Source organism: Galeopterus variegatus, unplaced genomic scaffold (assembly GCF_000696425.1).
Source record: "Galeopterus variegatus unplaced genomic scaffold, G_variegatus-3.0.2 Scaffold963, whole genome shotgun sequence".
Taxonomy (NCBI): domain Eukaryota; kingdom Metazoa; phylum Chordata; class Mammalia; order Dermoptera; family Cynocephalidae; genus Galeopterus; species Galeopterus variegatus.
The window spans coordinates 301,561-324,429 of record NW_007727074.1 but is presented as its reverse complement, the minus strand read 5'-3'; the positions used below and the strand labels follow the sequence as shown (position 1 = coordinate 324,429).

At 37.5% G+C, this 22,869-nt stretch overlaps 1 protein-coding gene across 4 annotated transcripts in view; it reads right to left on the bottom strand.

Annotated features, from left to right (window-relative positions):
• Positions 1-10,419: 10,419 nt before the first annotated feature.
• Positions 10,420-22,869, bottom strand: part of LOC103591339 (OX-2 membrane glycoprotein) — a 42,705-nt gene continuing 30,255 nt past the window's right edge. For 2 of the 4 annotated variants that reach the window (XM_008573779.1, XM_008573777.1), the window contains exons 5-6: positions 21,857-21,964; positions 10,420-12,501 (exon numbers count right to left, since the gene is read on the bottom strand). In XM_008573779.1, coding sequence (XP_008572001.1) covers positions 12,422-12,501; positions 21,857-21,964 — 188 coding nt within the window. In that variant the 3' untranslated portion in view covers positions 10,420-12,421. The remainder of the gene's footprint in view (positions 12,502-21,856; positions 21,965-22,869) is intronic. The other 2 variants (XM_008573778.1, XM_008573780.1) reach the window with 2 other exon arrangements.

The following is a 22,869-nucleotide window of genomic DNA, read 5'->3' as shown; positions in this document are numbered from 1 at the left end:
GACATTTAACAATAGCCTATTTTTATTTTACAAAATGCTAAAATCCCAAGCTCTTGAGGGGGAGTGCTGTGGATTGATTGAATTGTGTCCCCAAAGTTAATATATTAGAAGCTTAATTCCCATTGTAACTGTTGAGGGTGGGAAATCTTATTATGATGATTGAAAGGTGGGGCCTTGTAGAGGTGATACGTTTGTAGGACCATGCCATAGTGAGAGGATTAATAATGGTGGTCAGGAGCATGGTTCTGAGGGCTTTAAAAGAAGAGCACATGAGAGGTTAGTCTCTTTCTGCTCTGCCATTTTCTGCCATGTGAGACCCCTACATTTCTGTAAAGCCACCACCAAAGAACACCCTCACCAGATGTGTTCCTTGGACTTAGACTTCACAGCCTCTGAAACTGTAAGAAATAAATTTCATCTTCTTACAAATTACCCAGTTCCAAGTATTTTGTTATAAGCAACAGAAACAGACTAATACAGGGAGAGAATCAGCATATGTGTGGATGGAGAGAAGAAACAGAGCAAAGACAGGGAGGGGATCAACAGATCCCAAGAACAGAGGACACAAGGCATTCAACCTTTCTACAGCAAGTGAGGATGCTGTAAGGAGCCTGTGGCCAGCCCCAGCAGAAGAACTACAACTCAAAACCCTTTGATTTTGGAGCAAAGTTATGCCGTTTTCAGAAAAACCAAACCAAACCAAACCAAACCAAACTATTTCTTTCTGAGAAACAGTTCTTCACATGCAATCAAGCCCTGGCAGATCCTAAATATTTGATTTTTGGGCTACCAAGTGACTTTTTACCCATAATCATGAACTTTGTGATCTGACCCATCCAGCCATAAAAATGGATATTCCTAATGGCACTATATCATCAAGTGGAATTAGTATATACAATTCCAGCCTGGAAAAGGGCTGGTCCAGAACATACAATTAAATTGTATGGGCAAATGATTATTCTTTCAGTGTATATACTTCTGTTGTGTTGTCACCTGTCTCTCAACTACTTCTACTGCCTCAGTGGGAATTCCCATAACCAGCTGAATGAGGAACACAACATTATATAGCCTGACTTATGAGGCTATGACACACAATATTTTACCTATGACACTCTTGCAAAATTTTTGCTTTCTTTCCTAACCAGCTCTGCATGAAGCTACTTGTGAAGACCTTCCAGCCAATACCAAAGAGGCCTCATTAGCTGTGTGCATAATCTTGAGTAAATTACAATTCTTCATCTGTAAAATATTGGTGTCAGAAATGATCAATTTATGAGGCCCCTTGCTTCAATGATTTTACTATTATCTGATGAGGGACCATGTATCATTCAATATGGAAAAAAATAGCAGGGACTTGATATAGCCTGCAATTCCTCTGTCCCCTTTGTGCCATGTAACACTGGAAACATGGAAAAATGTCCTTGTTTATTTATTTAACATAGGCTGCTATTGGCCAGAATAAAATATATCAAATTCCTGGCTTTGGAATAACTCAAAGGAATAAGATATCTGACTGAGAGAAATATTCACCAATTCAATTGAATTAATCTAATATTAGATCTCACATCTTTTTAGTCTCAGGGTCAAGAGGCAAAGCCGACTCCATGTACTAGAATGATCTTCCGTGGTGTGAACCCAGCTGATCTGTCCTGCTTATTTCGCTCCTTTCTCCACTGCCCACCCCCATCCCCCGGCCTCATGCTTCCCTCCCTAGCCTTACCTGGTGTTGCATGCCTTCTCCCTCTGCACATGCAGGTCTGTCCGTCTGGAATATTTATCATGCTGTACTCCATCATGGTCCCAGTTTATGTGATAATTTTCCTGAGCCTCTGCAGAGAAAAGATCTTGTCTTGCTTGTTTTATATCATTAGAGCCAAGCAGAATACCTTGCTCATAATTGATGCTCAATAAATATTTGCTGAAATGAATGCCCAACCACATGGGTAAGCCAGTAGTTTTTACTTCCTGACTCTACCTCAGAACAGAAGCAGCTCTTTTTTTACCCTGTTCCATTCTGCTTTGGTTCCCTGAGCTGATTCCTCTTTTGTTCTCTTTTCTTTATTAATCTCCAGGGAAATAGCTTTTGAAGAGGTCAGCTAAATGTCTTACTTCTCTTTGTTTCTTCTAGTACAGAAATGATTTTTCTACATAGCTATACTAACCCAAAATGTAACCTATGTCTACTGTCTTACTACCTTCCTTACAAAATAGCAACATGGACTATTTAAAAACCAAAGGCTGTGATCTAGTTATTACTTCCTGGAGAAATTCTCAGAAGTTTTAATCAAAACCACTTCAAAAATTTCTAACACATCAAAATTCTTTTTATCTAGTAATATCTAGCTTTGCCAGTTTATAACCAGAAAATTTACTTAGCCTTCCCAAGTCTCTAGGGTTTGTTGTTGTTGTTGTTTGTAAATGAAATAATTGTACTCTTTCATAGGGTGGTTGTGAATATTAAATGACAATGTGTGAACAGCAGTCATCACTACGCCTGGTAAAAAGCATGTGTTCGATAAAATTAGCTGTTTTTATTATCCTTATTTTTTAGTACTTTGCACTTTGCTATGGGTAACCAGTGACCATATAATTCAGGCTCATAATCTCATAGTTGAGTAGGCATTGTGTCAGAAAACCTAGGCATGCCTCTTATACCACTCTATTAGTTTAAGGATTCATTTTTGTTTGGCCCTCCTTTTCCCAAAAGTGGCTTGAAGCAGTTTTGAAATATATGTACTTAAGAAGCAGCAAATTGGGAAAATTGGAACCAAGTAAAAGGTGAGCACTCATATATCAACCATAATGGTAGATACAATTCCGTCAATGAGTGACATATTTGACTTTTACAGTAAACGTTAATAGTGGCTTTTCTGGATGGTTGGATAATGGGATAATTTTTTATGTCTCCCCTTCCCTCATATTTATTTTTCTGTACTTTACAACTCTTTCATGATGAGCATATATTACTTCCATGATCAGAAGAAACTTCTTAATGGGACCTAGACTTCTTGACAGTCAAGGCAAGAGGGTAAATTCGTCATTTATATACTTAGTCTCAGAAAGGAGGGAGTGTGCCAATTCCTTTAGGAAAATAACAATTTTTCTTGTACTTTGAGCACTCAGCAGTATAATATACTTTGACCTCAGCATCATTGCTCAGCAAATAAACTGACGGTGCCTGCAAATGCTGTTTGTATCATTATCCAAAAAGAGCAGAAAGTGTAAGTGATTCTGTAGTGGGCTAAGATTATGTGATCCAAGAACACATGCCAATTAGATGAATTTTGTGTCCTTAGTCAATTACCCCTAAGGATCACTGTGAGATGAGCCCAAGAGTGAGTATAAAGGCATGACTCCTGGATCTGGTTTAACAGCACCAAGTTTGAAAATGTGATTAAGGCTGGCTATAATAGTTTGGAGTATCTGAGGGTGATAAATAAATCATGAGTTTAAAGTTTTACAATAATAGTGTATATAGTATAACTCCAGAAATTATGGGGTACATGGCCCAAATGGGTGGCCTCCAGCTTGAGTACAATTCAAACTATGAGCAGATATACTCTGGTCATAGAAGAGGACAGTGATACTGCCAGAGGTGTAAAGTAAATATGACTCCACCTTCATCATGATACCTTTTAATAAAGCATTGAAGTCAAGAGAGTCACCCCAATTGATAAGAAAAACTATTGCAAACCTCTCTGCAACGTATCCTGATCACATTGATTTTCTTCTAATCTGAAACTGGATTGTCTGATTTCCCTGTGTCAGTCCTTGGTCTTTCTGTTAATTCTTTCCTACTATGACACTCTTCGAGAGAGTGGTTGTATAATCATTTTAACATCTAGTCTGTGATGGAAGATTGAGTGGTGTTTGGCATTATATTTCCATTGATAAAGGTTTAGAATAATGGGATTCAAGGTTGTTGAGGAAAGATTTTATTTGGAAGCCAGATGAAAAGGTAGCAGACTTGAATATGTTGTAAAAATAGAGGAGATTCAAGTATTCTTGCTTAGATGAAAGGTCACCCTCAAGTAGCCAGATAGTAGCAAAGTTGGATTCAAGTCCTTTTTTTTTTAACATTGGATTATAAATCTTTCAAACATACACAAAAGCAGAGAGAAGAGTATAATGGGTCCCAATTTTAACAATGATTAACATATGATTATTCCCTATCATACATATCCAAGACATCATAGCATTACATTTGTAAATATATGGAATCAAAATATAAATTGAATTATAACATATTTTATTTCTTATTCATGAAATTACGTCACGAATTTCCACATGTTGTTTCAAAATATATGAAGGTAGGTTTCTTCTGTCCATTCTTAAGTGTTAAATTTCCCAAGGACCGAGTTTTATTAATGCCTTCCTCTGCAACTACCTCTCAGGACCCAGTATTTCAAAGTGCCTGAAATGGTGCTTGATTGATGCTGCCTGTTGCAACACACATGCTGCTGTTCCAGTCACCACAAGCTCTACTGGCAGAAGCACACGTATAATATAGTAAAGAGAAATGCAATGTCATTTTCTAACAGAAAATTCTTATATATTTATTTAGTACAAAATCCAACTATCACAAACTTCTTGTAATGACAGCAGTACCTGTATTCTCTTTGTTCACTAAGTCAGTCCAAGCATGAGCCCCAAATGTGTGAAGTCATTTGTTTTCTTTCTCTTCATCTTTGTACCACTATTAAAATGTTCTCTCTGACATGGTTAGCTTTTGAAACTTGATGAGAGTGAATGGAAATTTATCCAAGCCTGGCTTTGTACGTGTTAGCTTCATGAATGGTTCTTGGTTATTAGTTTTGTTTTGCTTTCTTTTTTGTTTTTAATCTGACATATGTGCAAACATTGCTCTCCCCCGCCAAGAATGCACTTTCACATGAGCTCATTTGCTTTCTCTCTCTCTTTAAAATCCAAGGGGAAAAAACAACCTCTCTGAAAACAATCAAAACAATTCTAGCCGAGGGAAATCTATGCACCAGGACTAAGTGGAAGGTCAGACTGCACATATCTGTCAAACTGGATGTGTACCTTTCACTGCCAAAGAAGCTGGAGGTACATCAAAAACCAGTGATGACAACAGCTTTGAACTTCACACAAGGGGAAGCGGTTCAGGAAAGTTTCGGGTTCCAGTAAGCACTGAGGTCCTGAAACCACATATAAACTTAGGAAATGGTTTTCCCAGCTGAGTCAGAGCTCCAAACCAGATTCTATCAGGTCAGCTAAGAGTCTTTCTAACAACATTGAGAGCATTTAGTTAAAGCCATCACCTGACTTATTTTTAAATGAGATATTTCCAATATTGTCCTTGATTTATAAGAAGAGAAACCAACATATGTACAAGCTAAGGAAATTACTAGATTCAGAGGTAAACAGTAACACCGGATCCAGAATCATGTGGTAGTTGGGATGCATCACCTCAGCAAGTGGGCAGTGTCTCCCTGCAATTGGACTAGAAATGAAAGATAATCTCAGAAAAACACACAAGTGTCTTTTTTTGGGTTCAAACTTTTTGGGCTGAATGCTCCACTATCTAGACTAATACTCTTATGAGTCAAGTTAAAAGTATCAAAGTATCTGTTCAGTTTTCTGGACACTCTCAAGTTCTGGCAAGGTCTTTCTACATGATGTATTGTCAGCTCTGGTAAGGCACCATAACTCAAGGGAGAGAATTCAGGAACTTTGATTTTAGCATCCTCTTTAAGTCTTCTGCAGGGCTTTCTGCCATCTCTAGGGTCACAGTGAGTAATGCCCTAGGGTATGATGGAAAACTGTACTTGGAAATCCATTGCTAAAGAGGAAGAACTTTAACTCTTTTGTGTTTTATACCTTTTGTCTTGTCCTTGGCACGAGGAAAGGCCAAGTCACTGGGTGGTGCACTCGGGTCTCTGCTTGTGCTGCAGCGAAGCGCAGCGGGTTTTCTGTCGGCTCAGCTAGAGGTCAGCGCCCACTGCCGGTACTTCCACTTCCTTCACTCTGTGTTTGCTTCTGAACAAGGGTGGGGGTGACTGTGGGGGCGAGAAGGAGCTGGAAAGGCCACTGAGGACAGGACTGTGCTGTTTCAGTGGAAGTTTTATGGTCACAGGGCAGACATGTATCAGCATGTCAACTTGCACGTGTTGGAGAATACAGCACTTCTCACTTGAGCCCTACTGCCACCCAGGGAGAAAGACACGGTGCACACTCCAATTTATACTTGAGGAAACGTCAGTCCAAGGAGGTTAAGTGACTAGCCCATAATCACACATACTGAATACCAGCAATGGAACATAGACACCATTCTTCTGGCTCTAAATCTTTTTTGCTTTTTCTTATGCATGTCATGACCACCAATCTCTAAAAGTCCTTTTCCTATTCTCTAGTTCGATCACAGTTTGCCATATGGCAGGATGTTCTAATGCAAAGTTGTTTGAACTACTCTTCTCTCCTATAATGTATTAGCAGAATAACAATTCATTCAAGAAATATTTATTGATCAGTAAAAATATCTGCACTCAGGAAGCTTACAGTCTATGGAAGGAGACAAATAATAAACAAAATAAACAAGTAAAGCATATAGCATGCTAGATGGTGATGGTGGCGATGGAGAAAAATAAAGCAGGAGGTGCGGACAGGGAGTGTTTGTCAGAGGAAAGGCCCCATGGGCCATAGGGTATCTGTGGGAAGAACATTCCGTGCAGAGAGTACAGTTGACCCTTGAACCCCCACAGAGTAGAGAATCCATGTGTAAATTTTGACTCTCCCCAAATTTAAAAACTTAACTACTATGCAAGTACATTGTGTAATTTCTCCCAGGTTGGGGCGAGCTTTGAGTTCAACAGGTGGGGGCAGGGGGGGGGTGCCGCTTACTTAAATAGTAATTAAGTAGTTCACTATTTAACTACTAATAGCCTACTGTTAGGTAGGCTATTTAATTCTTTGATTTGCTGTTATGCTTTTAAGACATACCTAAGCAAAAATTTTCCAGTATATTTATTGAAAAAAATCCAAGTGTAAGTAGACCTATGCAGTTCAAACTCCTGTTGTTCAAGGGTTTGCTGTAAGTACCAAGGCCCTGAGGTGAAAGTATGTCTGGAATATTGGTGAAACAGCAGGGAAGCCAGTGATCAGGAGAGAAAGTAGCAGGGAATGATTTAGAGAGTATTAGAAAGCTCCATCGTGTAGAGCCTATAGCCCATGTAAAGACTTTGGCTTCAGCCTGGAGAAGACCGTGCTGCCTCCAGAAGCCCCCCAGACCCCCTAGCTGGGGTAGAGGGGACTGAGGGCCAGTCCAGCTCTGCCACACGCACCTCCATCCTCCCACCATTCTCCTCCCTCCCCCTCCCACTGCTCTGCAGCAACATCCTAGAATGTAAAATAATAATAACAATTAATTAATTATTTTTTTTAAAAGATACTTGATGAAAGAGAGAAAAAACTTTGGCCTCTATTCTCAGTGAGATGGGAAGTATTTGGAAATTTTGTGCAGAAAAATGATGATTTGACTCGACATATTTTAGAACAGTTATGTTTAGAATAGACTGAAAGAGGGAGATAGCAGAAGCTGGAAGATTAATTCGAAAGCTATTTTTTAAAAAAAGTAAAGTTATGGCAACAGTCTAGTAGAAAGATAATGATGGCTTGGGCCAGGTGGTAGGATAAGAGGTGGGAGTTGGATTCTGAATATACTGACGGGGCAAACAGGAAAAGCTGACAAATAGGATGTGTGATGAATCACAGGATGGGTGGAAGGACAGAAGCCTGGGACTGAGTTGCAGTCCCAGCCCCATCACACATGTGTTGATTAAAATGATCGGAGACGCAAAGGAAGACACAGCAGACGAGATGCAGGTGAAGAGCGGGGGGCTACTGCTCTCTCAGGCAAGTAGCACTGACCCAGCTGCTGTTACAGCTTTTATTACATTTAGCAAACTTGTGCATGCAAGATAAGCATTAATGCATAAATTCTGTTATACTTTTCTCAAGAGCAGAAGGCCGTTACCTCCCTTCTCAAGCACTTGGTTATCTATAATGCGCCTCCTGGGAACATCCCAAGAAAGTGTTCTCACAACTTCAAGCGTTCTCAAGGATTGTTTGCAATCCTTGACATTTCTTGGTTAACTCGTTTGCGAGTTCAGCAAGTGAACACGTCCTTGGGTGCTGACCACAGAAGTCCATTAACCATTTCCTTCACACATGTACAGTGCTACCTGAAGAAAGTCACTGAAAAGCATGAAGCCTCATTTTTCACACCTACAAAAATGAGATTAAATACCTTCCCAACCTTAGAAGGTTCAAATGATTATGCAAATTCTGTCTTGCTTGGATCGGATGGTAGCACTATGTGACCTTGTGCAAGAGAATTAGCCTACACAACTGTGGGAGGAGGCTGAGATCAAATCTGAAACATTTTGAGAACAAATTAAAAAAATTTTTAAAGTTAGAAAAAGTTAAATCTACCTTTTTAATAAGCTAGGAATAACCATAGAGGAAAGTTGATTCAAGAAAATTGTTTTAACCAAAGCCTTATGATCCCTAGTAGTAATATGAATTCTGTATTCTTTAAACCTGGATTTATGAATTGTTATTAGTCAATGGTTAATGAATACCTACCAAAAAAATCCTCATCTTCAGTTTCAGTTTTAGTTAAGCACAAAAGGCTTCTTTTGTTTTCCCCTGTCTCTGAGCATGTTTACCACCACCCTGGAATTTTTCTAAGTTTTTACTAAGAGAAATATGTGATGGAATTATTCTAAGTGACTCAAAAGTTTACAACTTTCCCAATTTTGCTTAAATATGCAAAGCCTGACCTACCACTTTGCAAAAAAGCACCTGTAATTGAAAGTTGAAGTGTGGGAGGTCTAGTGAGCCCCTCCCAGGGTGGAGAGGGCAGGAGTGACGGGGAAGGGGCAGGACCGTGGGGCTCCACGCTGACCCGCCTTCTCTGACAGAGGGGCACACTCGGAACTGCCCCTTCTTTTTCCTCTCTTTACTTCTCTCTCACCCTCCCAAGTCTTCTCTGTCAAACATATCTATGTAGGTCCAAATCTCTCAATATCCTGAAAGGTAACTGATAAACCATTTGTATTAGTCTGTTTCTGTTGCTCATAACAAAATACATGGAACTGGGTATTTTATAAAGAAAACAAAATTTATTGCCATAGTTTCTGAGGCTGGGAGGTCCAAAGTCCAGGGAACACAGCAGGTGAAGATCTTGGTGGTGGCAGCAGTGATGGCAGGGTATTACAAAGTGGAAATGGAGGGCTTTAAAAGGAGAGACACTAAGCTCTTCATGTGCTCTCCTTTTAAAGCCCTCCAAACCATGCCCATGACCACCATTTTCAATCCATTCACTACTGCAAGGTCCTACAGTCCAATTGCCTCTTCAAGGCCCCACCTTTCAATTACCATAATAGGATTTCCCAACCTCTTAGCACTGTCACAGTGGGGGGGAGGTGGGGATGGAGTCAAGTTTTGGGGGACACTCAATGCAAGGAACCACTTAATAAGCCAATTTAAACTGAATTATTAGTGATGGATAAGGATTAGTCCTAGGACTCTCTGAGATCTCTACACTTTGAGGAGAGGTTCTCAGAAAGTCAATGGCTTAAATTAAAGTTCTGGTTGAATGGTGAAATCCTTAGGGACTGTGAAGATAGCTGTGTAGAAAGGAGTTCCTTTGAGAAAGACTCATGAAATCTCATAAGGTGATCTCCTTCTTTGCATATTCTTTAATTCATTAGTCTTCTTTAGTACTGTCCCTGAGAATGTTTCAGGGGATCCACATAATCAAAATTATTGTCATAATAACACCTATACCTTTTTTACCTTTTCACACTCATTCTCTCACAAGTGTGCTGTGGAGTTTTCCAGAAGCTATATGATATATAATGTTGGCATTCTGACAGCAATTATGATGTATGCTTGTATATTTTTGTTTTCACAATTTATCAGTTTTAATTTCAAATACAATAAATATCAACAGACATAAATCACTTTACAAAAAAGCTCTTTGGGGTCCTTAATAATGTTTTTATGTGCATAAAGGGTTACTGAGACCAAAATGTTTGAGAACTGCTACATTAAGTTGTCCTTCCTGATTTAGCACCAAATCAGCGGAGATACCAGAAATATAGCAAAATACAGGATAGTGATTCCTACTAAATTCAAAACTGTGTGAGCTAGCTAATCAGTTTGCAAAGGCTGGTATCTAAATACAAAATCAAAAGAGTACATAACATACGAGTGTAAGGAAGTGCTCCCAAACTGGTGGGATCATGTCAAAAGGACCCAGGTGCCAACTTGAAGAGCTCCCACTGGCCAGACCAGCGACATCTGATTTGTGATTTTGAGATTAATCAGAAACATCAACTATATCTTGTAGGTGGTGGGAGATAGTGGGGAGGGTTTCACATACAGAGGGAAAAATACAAGGATTATCATTTACTTCCACATTTCTCAAGAGAATATTATAAACCAAATATTTAGAGTTGACACTTTAATTGTTCAGTATTTTACTACAAATATAAGAATAATACAGAATTAAATAACACATGAAAAGTTTGCTAAATATAAATATCCAATTCAACAGTGAAAACAACTTACATTTTAATTCCTAGGTCACTGGATAGAGACAGACAAAGCAAAAGATACCGAAAAAGCCACTAATTTAGTCTTACAGTTATTTAAGATTAATTATTGTTCCACTAGTTAGAACAATATCTTTAGAACAGAGGGATATTATGCTCATCTTTGTCTCTTCAGCTATTATGAAAAATTAAGTCATGGGAAAAAAAGCCAGGAGAGACAAAGCATATGAATCGGCTGACTGCTATACAGGGAGTCTGCTAAATATCTGTTTTTCATGATGTATTTCTATTATACTTAGGTTGAATTCAGAATGACCTAAAGCAGTGCTGGGTTGTATTATGAGACAAACAGACAGGGAAAGCATGCTTTTTTAAAAATGTGACCTATTATCTAAGACTAACAATATTTATCCTGCCATAAAAATAAGTGAGTTAAATAGATAAGTTAAGGTTACCAATGTTATTTCACAATAAATTGAGTCATATTTCTGTTATAATAAATCTCACAGAAGTACATGAAGAATCAGCAAAACCGAGGGTTCTAGCGAGGCCCAACTATTAACAAAACAGTAAGCGGGTAGTGGGCTGGATACCAAATGATGGAAAACACACTCATGGAGCTAAGAACAAGAGAAGAACAGGTGTAACATCAAAAGAAAGGCAAAAGGTCGTCTCAGCAAAGTTCTTTGGACCTTTCTGTAATCTTTCTTCTCTCTCTTTTTCACTTCTCCCCCCTCTGCTTACTCCTTTTTTTCCTGGAATTACATCAAGTTTTAGAGCTGAATGGTAAATTATCTGGTCCAACTCCAGTAGACTTCGGATGAGGTTTGAGGTAAAGTGACTCACACAGAGTTCCCACGAGTGGAGCCCAGCTCAGCCAGTGAGCTCAGTGCTCCTGATTCTAAGTCCGTAGCTTTTCAACAGCGCAACACTGCATTGCTTTACAGAGCCAAGTCCTACAACAGACCTGAGAGGTAAAACGACTTCCTCTTGGGACTCAGACAAACAGTGAGTAGCTTAGACGGTAGTGGAAAGTCGTGGGATTCTTAATCCTTTTGGTCCCACCTTTTTTGCTCTTTTAGTTTCCTTGGAGAATGGTCTTTTTTCCTCCGGCTTTCTTCTTGCATCAGATTCAAGTAGACCAGGGAATAACTTTCAAGGTTCTGTGTGATTCCTCTACGGCTCTTGATAAAAGAAAGACCAAGGTATTAACTTTGGGTGTTTGTAATTTCTGCCCTAATAGAATTTAATATAAATAACAGAAGGATTAAGAAACACATAATTTCATTGGAAAAAATAAGGAGGTAGATGTTCCTGACCCAATGATGTGAGGGAATTATGACTCTCCTTAAAAGGACATAGGTAAGTGCAGGAAATAATGGTTTGGAGAATCACCTACAACTACAAGTAAAGAAACATGTTCAAGAATTCCAAATGATCTAAATGTATTTTATTTATAAGGCTTTGAGTAATGATGAACAAGCTAATTATCCTGATTTGATCATCACACATTGTACAGATATAAATATTCAACTATGTACCCCACAAATATATATAATCAATTATGTTTCAATTAAAAAAAAAAGACCTTGAGCTTTGTTTTCGATGGGTGCTAGCTTGTTGAACATAAGGTTGGGAATGATCATAGACAGAGGCCTTTTCAAGGGCTTCTGGCTTTCTAGCATATAAACTGGGAGGATGTGGGCTTCCCTACAAGGCATGTAGATAAGTGAAGTAAAAGACCCAGAATTTTATCTTGGCACCACCTGCATAATCTAAAACGACACTATGTGTGTCATCTTAGGTAATTCTTTACCAGAATCTGCAAAGTTCTGCATATTTTAGATCCTGTCAATATTTCCAACATCCGATGTCAGTGGTCCACGGGAGGACCATTTTTTTCCCCCATTGTGGCTCAATACTGTTAAAAGATATAATAAAAATAAAAATAAATTACTGTAAAAATAAAATAAAGTAACAGATATATATAATGTAATTCATTTTTAATTATTGGATTCAACAGACATAAAATTACTCTGAATGGGCAACCATCTCAGACCATACTTTGCCTAACAATGCTCTAAAATATTAATGACTTCTGGGCCGGCCCGGTGGCGCTCCCTCCCGAGGGTTCGGATCCCACATACAGACCGGTTCCCGCTCACTGGCTGAGCGAGGCGCGGGAGCAACGCCGAGGGTTGTGATCCCGTTGCCGGTCCCCGGTCCGGTACGGGGGCAACACTGAGGGTTGCGATCCGTTGCCGGACACGGAAAAAGACAAAAGACAAAAAAAAAAAAATATTAATGACTTCTCTGCCTTAGAGCTTTCATACTTACAATTCTTTAGCTAGAAGCTACTCCTCCCTTCTCTTCTCCAAGGCTGGCTTATTCTGTCCTTTCAGGTTTCTGATTAAACGTCATCACCTCAAAGAAGCCTTCCCTAACAGATTCCAAATAAATAGTCTCCTCTTCAAGTTATTTTCTTTCATTGCATGCTATAGATTATATTATTTCCTCATGAATACATTCCCATGTTTTAATAGTACATACTATTTGCTGATTCACTCCTTGTTTCTCTACCTTGCTGGACTGAAATCTCCATCAGAATGGCAGTGTCCTCTTTTGTTCACTGTAATGTAACCAGTGCTAATTACAAGGCCAGGTTTGTGAAAAATTATTAATAAATATTTGTAAAATCAATAAATGGATGAATGAACGTAACTTCCGTGAGCTTTAGTTTCATCTTGTAAGATGGAAATAAGAATAAATTCTTCATTTGCTGTGAAAATTAAATGTAATAACTTCTAGAAAGTCTAGTCCTTTTGTCCTAAGAACATTCATTTAAATAGTTAAGAACACTTTCCATGTCCTTCTTTCATCCCTAGCACATTCCCAATTCCAAAGTTTTCTCTTTTGAAATCTAAGCATCCCCTCCTGCCCAGAGGTCAGACTATTCCTTTTGAACTACCAATTAGCAATAACAGAATTTACTATTTTTTATATGACCTAACTACTGACTGGAATCCAGAATAATAATCCAAGTGATAACATGGTTTTCTTGAGCACTAACTAGGTAGAGAGCACTAGAATAAGGTTTTGTCGTTGTCATTATTGTTGTTGTTGTTTTAAATCTCTTCAACCTAATTTTGAATAATTGCTTGATTTTGTATCTGGTCCAAAAAAGGTTTATTATTTCTCTAAAACAAAGTTTCTATATCAAACATATCTATTCCCTACCTTCCCCCTCATTCCCCCACAAATAATCATGCTTTAGATTCACAGCTCTTGCTGAAACAGAATCTTTCAGGATTCTTTGGTACTACAGAATGCCTGAGGACCTCTTGAAGTACCTGCTAATTTGCAAAAACCCAGGACACACCTAGAGACTCTGATTCTTTGTTTTTTCAGGTGGTCCAGGAAAATCTTTTATTGGGGGGGGGGTCATCTATGAACTAATGTAATGAGAAAACAGAAACTACAAGGTTTGTTTAAGACACATAGAATAAAGGGTAAAGAAACTGTTTAGTGGCGAGATGAGAGAACAGCCAAATCATAGTAAGGACAGGAGAAATTATGTGGAAACTCCATGAGTCAGTGCTGCCAGGCAGTCTAGAGCAGCTTTCGATCTACAGTCATCTTCAGGTAGCTGCTCTTCCTGACATCTGGCAGTTTAGTTTCCTGAAAACCCATTCACACACATCCGTATTATGTAACAGTCCTCTCTCTACCCCGTGACTTAGGACTTATGCTAACTTTAGTCAGCAACTGCTCTTTTCACCCTCCAAAAACAACCTTCTAACCAAAATAGTTTCTCTTCTTCAAAAAGAAAAAAAATAAGATTACAATGTCAAGAAATCAATTTTAGGCATCACACGTTCATTTCAGTACACATAGGCTTTTTGGTACATCTACTTTCTTTTCTTTTTTTTTTTTAATTGAAACACAATTGGTACATATATTTTCTGATCCTATCTTCCCACTAGGCTTATCTTCACTCCAAACTTCTCCCAAGATTGTTACTGAAATGACTTACATGTGTTTTTCTCCTTTCCAAATACTCCTGCCCATGAGTACAAACAAATTCAGAGAACTTCTAAAATTTTCTTCCCCAAAGCCTACCTTTCTGCTACTATCCTCACGTCTTCCCATCCACTTACCTCTTAAAACTTGCCCTTCCTTCAACATTTGTACAATACATGAATAAATAAATACACATTAATAAAACCAAAAGAGACCTTAGGTTTAGTAATGATAGGAACTAACATTTATTGGAAACATACTATGTTGCATTAGTGTGCTGGAGACCTATTGATCCACATCGATGGTTAAATTATCTAAATTGTCAGTAGCTTGAAATCCACCATGGTGGGAATATGCACACCACAGAAGTTTGCAAAAGCTATAGGCACTCCACTCCCTCTCCCCCAAGCCAGTTTCTCAGCATACCATTGGTTTTAAGCACTTTTCTGAGCACTTGCATGTATTCCCTTTTAAATCTTCACAACATTTTCATGAGATAGTTACAATTATTATCCCCATCTTATCAAATGAGGGAAGAGAGGCACAGGGAATTAAATGGCTTGCCCAAAGTTACTCAGCTAATTTGTAAAGAGACGAGACTTGATCAAAATCATCGATTAATTGGACATAGTTGCTAATAAAAATAATAACTGATTGGAAAACAATCAAGTCTCTATGTTATTTACAATCATCCTGGTCAGGATTGACAGTCAAAAACTTTTAACTCCTGAAGGCAAAGATATTTTTGTAGAAAAAAGATATTATATTCAATTTTTCAATTATTTCATTCAGGCTTGCTTAAGATTAAAAGAATTTCATTTAGAAGGAATACATTCAAGAAACATATTGAACAACATGGTGACTTTAGCTAATAACAATTTATAGTATACTTAAAAACTGCTGAGTGAGTAGATTTTAAGTGTTCTCACCACAAAAAATAAGCATATGAGGGAATGCATGTTAATTAGTGCAATTCATTCATTCCACAATGTATACATATATCCAAACATCATGTTGTACACCATAAATATGAACAATTTTTACTTGTCAATTAAAAAATAAATTAAAAATAATAAAATAAAAATTAATAATAAACAATATTTTTTTTAAAGATTAAAAGATGCTATTGTATACAAGTTCCAAAGGTATTTGATGAGAAATCTTTAAATGACTTTCAAAATTCAAGCCTAGACTTTTCTCTTTGTTGTATAAATATGAGAGAATGTTGGAGAACTTACAAACCAGAGACCACAGAGATTCTTAGAATTAGGAGAATTGACAAGCCATCATGAAATTCTATCTAGTTTGTTTACTGAGAAGCAAGAGGCTGTCTTGTGATTGTTTCCCATTCATAGAAGCTTCAATAATTGTCTCTGATAAAATATAGGATTTAACACTGAAGTTGTGATTTTTGCAAAATTTGTCTTGCATGTTTGTATTACAAAATCTCAATTGTTCACTATTCACTAGAGGAAATTGTATTTTTTTACAGTATAATTGCTATGACACTAAATTTATTCATATAAATTGTACTGAACACCCTGAGACTTTTATTTCCTAATTTATTTTTTATATTTCTAGCAATTTTTCCACCTGATATATTTAGTCAAATATATATTTTTCAGCTCTGTTAAAAAAAGCACTGTTAGTGAAAGAACTACTCTACTGCATATAAGCTGTTGAAATCAATTTGGATCTATAAATAAGGATTTTAAAGAATTCTAAGAATGATATTAAAAATATTGGGGCTCCTATAATCTACATGAGCCTCATAACATGAGTCTGCAAGTACTAGGGACTCAGAAATCCCCATTTTAATGAGTTACGATAAATGGGGAAAGACCAATTTGGCCATGCCTAACATCACTACTTGCACACAGTGATAATATAATTTTCCCACATTAATCTTCCACAGAGAGTCCAGTGAACTTTGCCTATGACTAAGATATTAAAGGACGTCAGAACTGCTTGCCTCTGTGAGGGGTAGGAGCAGAGAGAATCGGGAAATACACATGACCTGAGATTCCAATTTAAAAGCAAAAAGGAACCTTAGTATTTGTAATATTACAGTTAGTGATGGTTAGAAAAAGAGAGAAAGCAGAAGTAATGTCTTTGCATCATTGACTTGAGAGACAAACTGTAATCTTAAAAAATCTAAAAAAATGAAGTCTTGCCTGGTTGGAAGGAGATGGGACATGGGTGGAAAAACCCAAGTAACACAGTCAGAGGTTTTGACCGGGTTCTCATGTTCTTTGTTATAGAGTTACCATGAACAAAGCTAAGGCTGTGGAATTACACATATCAAATGCTTGTACTAGGAGGTCAGTTAACAGCTGTTCTCCTACCCAACTCATTCCCACCCCCTTAGCATTTGCAGTGGCATAGTAATAGCCCCCCAAAGATGTCCACATCCTAATTCTAGGAACCTGTGACCATGTTATTCTTACATGGCAAAAGGGATTTTGATGATGTGATTAAATTAAGGATCCTGAGGTGGAGAGATTATCCTGGACTATACAGGTGCACCCAATATAATCACAGGAGTCCTGAGAAGGGAAAGAGCAAGCCAGGAAAGTCAGTGTTCAATGTGAGAGAGACTCAGTGGGCCACTGCTGACTTGGAAGGCAGAAGGGGGCCAAGAGGAAAGGAATGTGAGTGGTCTCTAGAAGCTGGAAAAGGAAAGAAAAAGGGTTCTCCATAGGGCTTCAATAAAGGGATGCAGCCCCAAAGACACCTTAGTTTTAGCTTAATGAGGTCCATGTTGGACTTCTGACCTCCAGAATTGTAGGATAATAAATGTGTGCTGTCTTAAGACACTAAGTTTGTGATCATTTGGTAAAGAAGCAATGAAAAAATAGTACATCATTTATGATGTTTCCCCCTCAGTTAAGTCATGTTGAGCACTTTAATAAAGAGACCTAATTTTTTCCAGTTTAAAGATTATAAAGTTGGCTTCTGGGCATGACTATACTGCTGAAGCACGTGACAACCCAAACAAAACAACTGGTAACAGACTCTAGATAAAGTACATACACAAGCTAAAATGCAAAAGGAGCAGAGACATTGGAGGATTGTTCAGCTGGAGGAGTTTTCATCCTTCTTTTTACGTTAATTATTCTAACAGATTGCACTAATGCTGACAGCTAATCTCCTTAAAACAATCCATGGCCAAAAAGCCAAGGAAACGAGTGTGTCGTCTGAAGATTGAACTGGCATCTAATTGCTGGGCAGGAGACTGAGATGTCTTGACTGCTGGAGGTATACCCCACCCATAGATTGAAATTCAAAATTTGGGTCATCTAAGCCCACATGGGTTTATGTGTCAGAGAGGATAACAGCAAAGAACAGCTCCAGTCAAGAATGTTCAGGCTTTAAGGGTCTGCTAGCTAAGGACTTTGTGATCAGATAGGTGACATTTGTACCCATGAGAAAAATTTTTGCAGAGAAATAGTCATGGAATGCAAGAATCCTCCCAGCAATGTTGACCTAGGCAGTTCAATAAAGGTTCCCTATAGCTTTTCTCACATAATGCATCATAATTATTCTTCCTGGAACTATGAGGATACTGGGTGGGGGCGGGGATTACCCTTCATCCAGCCTTTTTCTGGGAAGCATAAGTACAATTATTTAGCACAGCAAGGATTCTTATTTTGGGGGGAACAAATACTCTTTGTATTGTCCTTCCAACTAATAACCAATTTCACCATCACAAATTTTGTATTGAACATCTTTCTTGTTTGACACAGTACTAAGTTTAAAATAGAGGAAAGTGACATGCTCCCACCTAGGAAATAGTGTTTTACTAACATTGTCATTGTCACATTGCTAAGAACCCATTCATAGGTTAGATTACTGTGAAGTGAAGAAAATCAAGGTAAATAGACAGATCATGTGAAATGACTAGTACTTGAAGAAAAAATGCAGTTTAAAATTATGCATTTCACATGATTGTCTAAATGTTCTAAAATGTTTTCCAACTCAGCCTTGACTCAAGCAGACAAAACTAAAGAAAATGGATACTCAGAAATAAAGATTTATACAAATTAGGTGATTTCTATGATGCTCTACTCCAAAGTGAAGATTCTTTTTGAGAAACGTAATTATTGGTGGGTTGACTAATGAGAAACAGAAGTTTATTCTCAAATTCAAATTTAACTTCGTTGTTCTATATGTGGAAAGGACAAATTTATGACATCACTGGGTTTTAACAGAAAGAACTATTATGAGATGGTGGAAAATTTCCCTAGGAAATTTTAATTCTTCTTTACTTTCTATTTCAGTAATAAAGCACTGGATTCATGAAAGATAAAAGAATATTTTTTGAATGCTTATTAGTCTTATTGTGGTAGTCTCCTGGAAGTAACTATGATGATACCATCAGGAATGGTGAAGAGAAACAGCCTGCAGCTCATCAGACCTTCTTCCAGAGTGCAGCTTTACAGTTGAAAAAACCAATCATGCTCGCTGGCATCATACAGAATCACAAGAAAAGTAAAAGAAGTCTAACTTCTATGTCAAAATAACATCAGTCATTAGGATTACCCCTCTGTGCAGAAACTCTAAGTTTGTTTTCACTTTTGTAGGCAATGAATAATGATCATGATCTAAAAATAAACTTTTTTTTTTTTTTCATCTTTTTTCGTGACCGGCAACGGGATCGCAACCCTCGGTGTTGCGCCCGTACCTCGCTCAGCCAGTGAGCGGCCAGTCTGTATGTGGGATCCAAACCCTCGGCGGGAGCGCCACCGTGCTCCCAAGCGGCACACTGTAGCAGTGCGCCACCAGGCTGGCCCTAAAAATAAACTTTTTTCATTCAACAAAGAGTTGACCTTACTTAACACACTTACCTTACTTACCAGACTTTTTCTCACTGGCCATTGGGAAGCTTCACAGAGATAATTTTTTGCCTGCTCACACTCTATAAATTCAATAACTAATTCATCTCCATTTTCTTCTTTAAGCAAGAAGGGTAAGCAAAAATGGAAGGCAAATGTATACGGCAATTTCCTTTCCTCACAATTTAACCATCAGAATTTGATACTTGAAGAAATACAAAGTGTCACTCTCTTCTATGATTTTCTTCTCTTTCTCTCAACTTTCTGTATAACTTAAGGCTTGGTCTTAATGAGCCAGTATTTCCTTAGGCCTAAGCATTTAAACCTTCCACATACTTGACACTTGGCTTTACCAGCTGTAAGTATATGGAACCAAATTATCTGACTGTTAACATTTTTGAAACCAGTCAAAAATCCAGTCATTCAAAACATGTCACTGAACATTCAGAGCAAATAACTAACTTGGTGGTATGTCATGAAGACATCGTCAGTAAATGGCAATCCTAGTGCTTACGAAATTCAGCACAGGTTCAGGTATCCATTTCATAAATGAGGAAAAACTTTGGCACAGAGATAAGCTGACTTTGCTTCAAGAATTGAATAAGACATTAAGCAGTTATATTTCCCAGAAAATCCAAGACTTGCTTAATGACCAAAGGTTAATTATTTTGCAAATGTCCCTTTCTAGAGGAATTATCTTGGGCTTGAGTAGATTGTATTGTAAAGCTCTTGTCCAAGTGGGACTTTCAAATACATTTGAGTACTTTATACTTTTCTGCTTGCATTTTTCAAAAGGATAGGCAGTGACAGTAAGCACAGATTAAAATGAATGCAACTAATAACAATAGCTCTGTTCAAGTCAGATTCCAGGGCATCAGCAATGACTGGAAGAACATTCCAGCAGAGGTCAGGAGACCAAGGCTCTAGACCTACCCTGCTGTTAAGGAGCTGTATGACTTTAGGGAAAGAAGTCAACTGCCATCTCTGAGCTTCAGTTTCCAAACTGGAAAAATAAAATGTTTGGGTAAATAAGACTCCAACAGACTTTTGCCTTTGACATTCTGTGGGGTGCTTATGAGTTTTATGGGCTTTATGTCTATGTCTAACAGCATCAGATCTGTAATCTCCTCTCTGGAACAGAACAAACACCTCCACCTTCTTTTGCCAAAGGGCCACTGACACTGAAGATTTGTTGCTTGTTTTGTAAATTCACAGGAATTAATATGATGTTTACATCCGGCTTATGCAAAATAGTCAAAAAACCTAGAACATACAAAGGTACTTCAAAAAGTTCATGGAGAGATTCGTATTATCTTTTAATTCTACTTTTTCATGAACTTTCCGAAGTACCCTTGTAAAAGAGATAGTTTATAAAACATGAAATAAAAAGAAGAAAAGGTAGTATTTGAGTGAGATTTTTAATCAAAATCTAAAATAACACTCAAAGCCAACATATTTCCTCCCCTGACTCCTATCCTTCAATCATCTTAGATGGAGGGAACTCCCATATTACCCCTTCACCTTAGGGAATTCCCATTACACAAAACAAACTGAAGCTTTGTATTCACTTTAATAAGTTATGTCCTGTCTTCAGAAACCAAAGAAATATTTGATTTTCTCTCTGTAAAGAATTCACTCCTCTTGTTTTGTCCTGTAGTATCTTAGACTTGGCATTTAAGAGGTACTGGATTTACAATAGAAGAATTGAAAAAAAAACTTTGAAAATCTATCCATCCATTCAATCATTCATTCACTCATCATTCATTCATTCATCACTCATTCATTCAACAGAAGAACACTTATTGAGCAGCTGGTATATATAAGATGCTCTGATAGATGCTGTGGAAGATAAAAAGAGAGGTACAGTCTAGAAAGGCAGAATGACATGACACAGCTACTACAAGTATGGATCACCTATATGTTGCCAATAGTGTGTGAGACATCGTGGGAATATAACATATAAAGTGCTACTTAATGAGTGATCATATTGGACAATTTCACAGTCTCTTAATTGGGCAGCTCGCCTGTGGAATGCTGTAAAAAGAGAAGTGATTGTCTTTCTCATTAGTGGGTAGGGAAGACCCTGCACGGTGCCATTCTTTCTTTGGTTCTGCCATCAAATGATTCCATTATAATCAGGTAAACATTTTCCGCATTTCCTCTTATTAATCCTTCCACTCAACTCATAAAATTATTAGCCTTTAAGCCATCTTAGCAAATGAAAAGCAGAAATGTTGGATTTAAATGTCTAATTGCAAGAAAATGAAGAATTTTGAACTGCATTGACATTTATCTATTTTGGAAACAACAGACAAAACACACTGTGGCCATTCCATTATTTATATCTTCAGATGACCTCCAAATTGTCATTAAAAAATCATTTAACTTGTTTCATTCTTTGTACTCCCTGTGATGACTCACCTCGATCCTGATTCCGGTGACGTTTCCAGTATAATAGGATTGAGATTAGGACCAGAAGAATTACCAGGGAAACAATGCTCAACAATAGCGGCACTGAAAACCAATAACCTAATAGATATTGAAGGCAGAAAAAGGAAAATGAAGTCACAAGAGGAAACTGTCGAGGCCAAAAGTAGTAAAGCAATAGTTATTAAGAGTTTTTACTTGAGTTGAGCTTTCAATTAAAATTATCCTTAAATACATACATATTGAGGTCTATATACATGATTTCATATTATTTTAATAACAATTAGATTGCATTAGTAATAACTAACAGGCTTTATGTGATTACTACATAATAAGAGCTCTAAATGTGCGATCTCATTTAATCCTTAAAGCATCCCATGAGGTATTATTATTATTATTTTTATATAACAGATTAAAAAAAACCTGAGGCTCAGAGAAGTGGGCTCAAAATCAGGGCAGTAAATGGGTGGGTCAAGGCTTGGTCAAAAGTCTGTTTGCCTCCAAAGCACATATTCTTTGCTATATTATCCATCAAAGTAATATATGTTTATTGTGGAAATTTTGAAAAAAATACAGAGAAGTAAATAGAAAAAAAACATGAATCTCATGATCTCAGCCCCGAGAAATAACCCATCTAAATGTTTTTATTGTATTTCTTCTCTATGTCTTTGTTATTAAATCTCTTTTCAGTACTCAATAAATCAGCTCAGCCTAAATATCAGCTCCTCAGTGCCACTTTGTAATAAAAAGGCAGAAAAAAATGCTCCCTGATTGGGGAATCTCCAGCATCTTCTCCATTAGCTCCATAATGGAATTTGTCACAATTTATTTTATTTTATTTTTTTCTTGTCACATTACAATTTAACTGAGCACCATCAGACAGGAATTTGTCTAATATCTATAGTTCTAGTGCTTGGCATAATGCTTTGAGCATGGAATATTTTTGGTAAATGGTCACAGAATTAACAAATATTATACAAATGATATATAAACATAAATGGTATGTC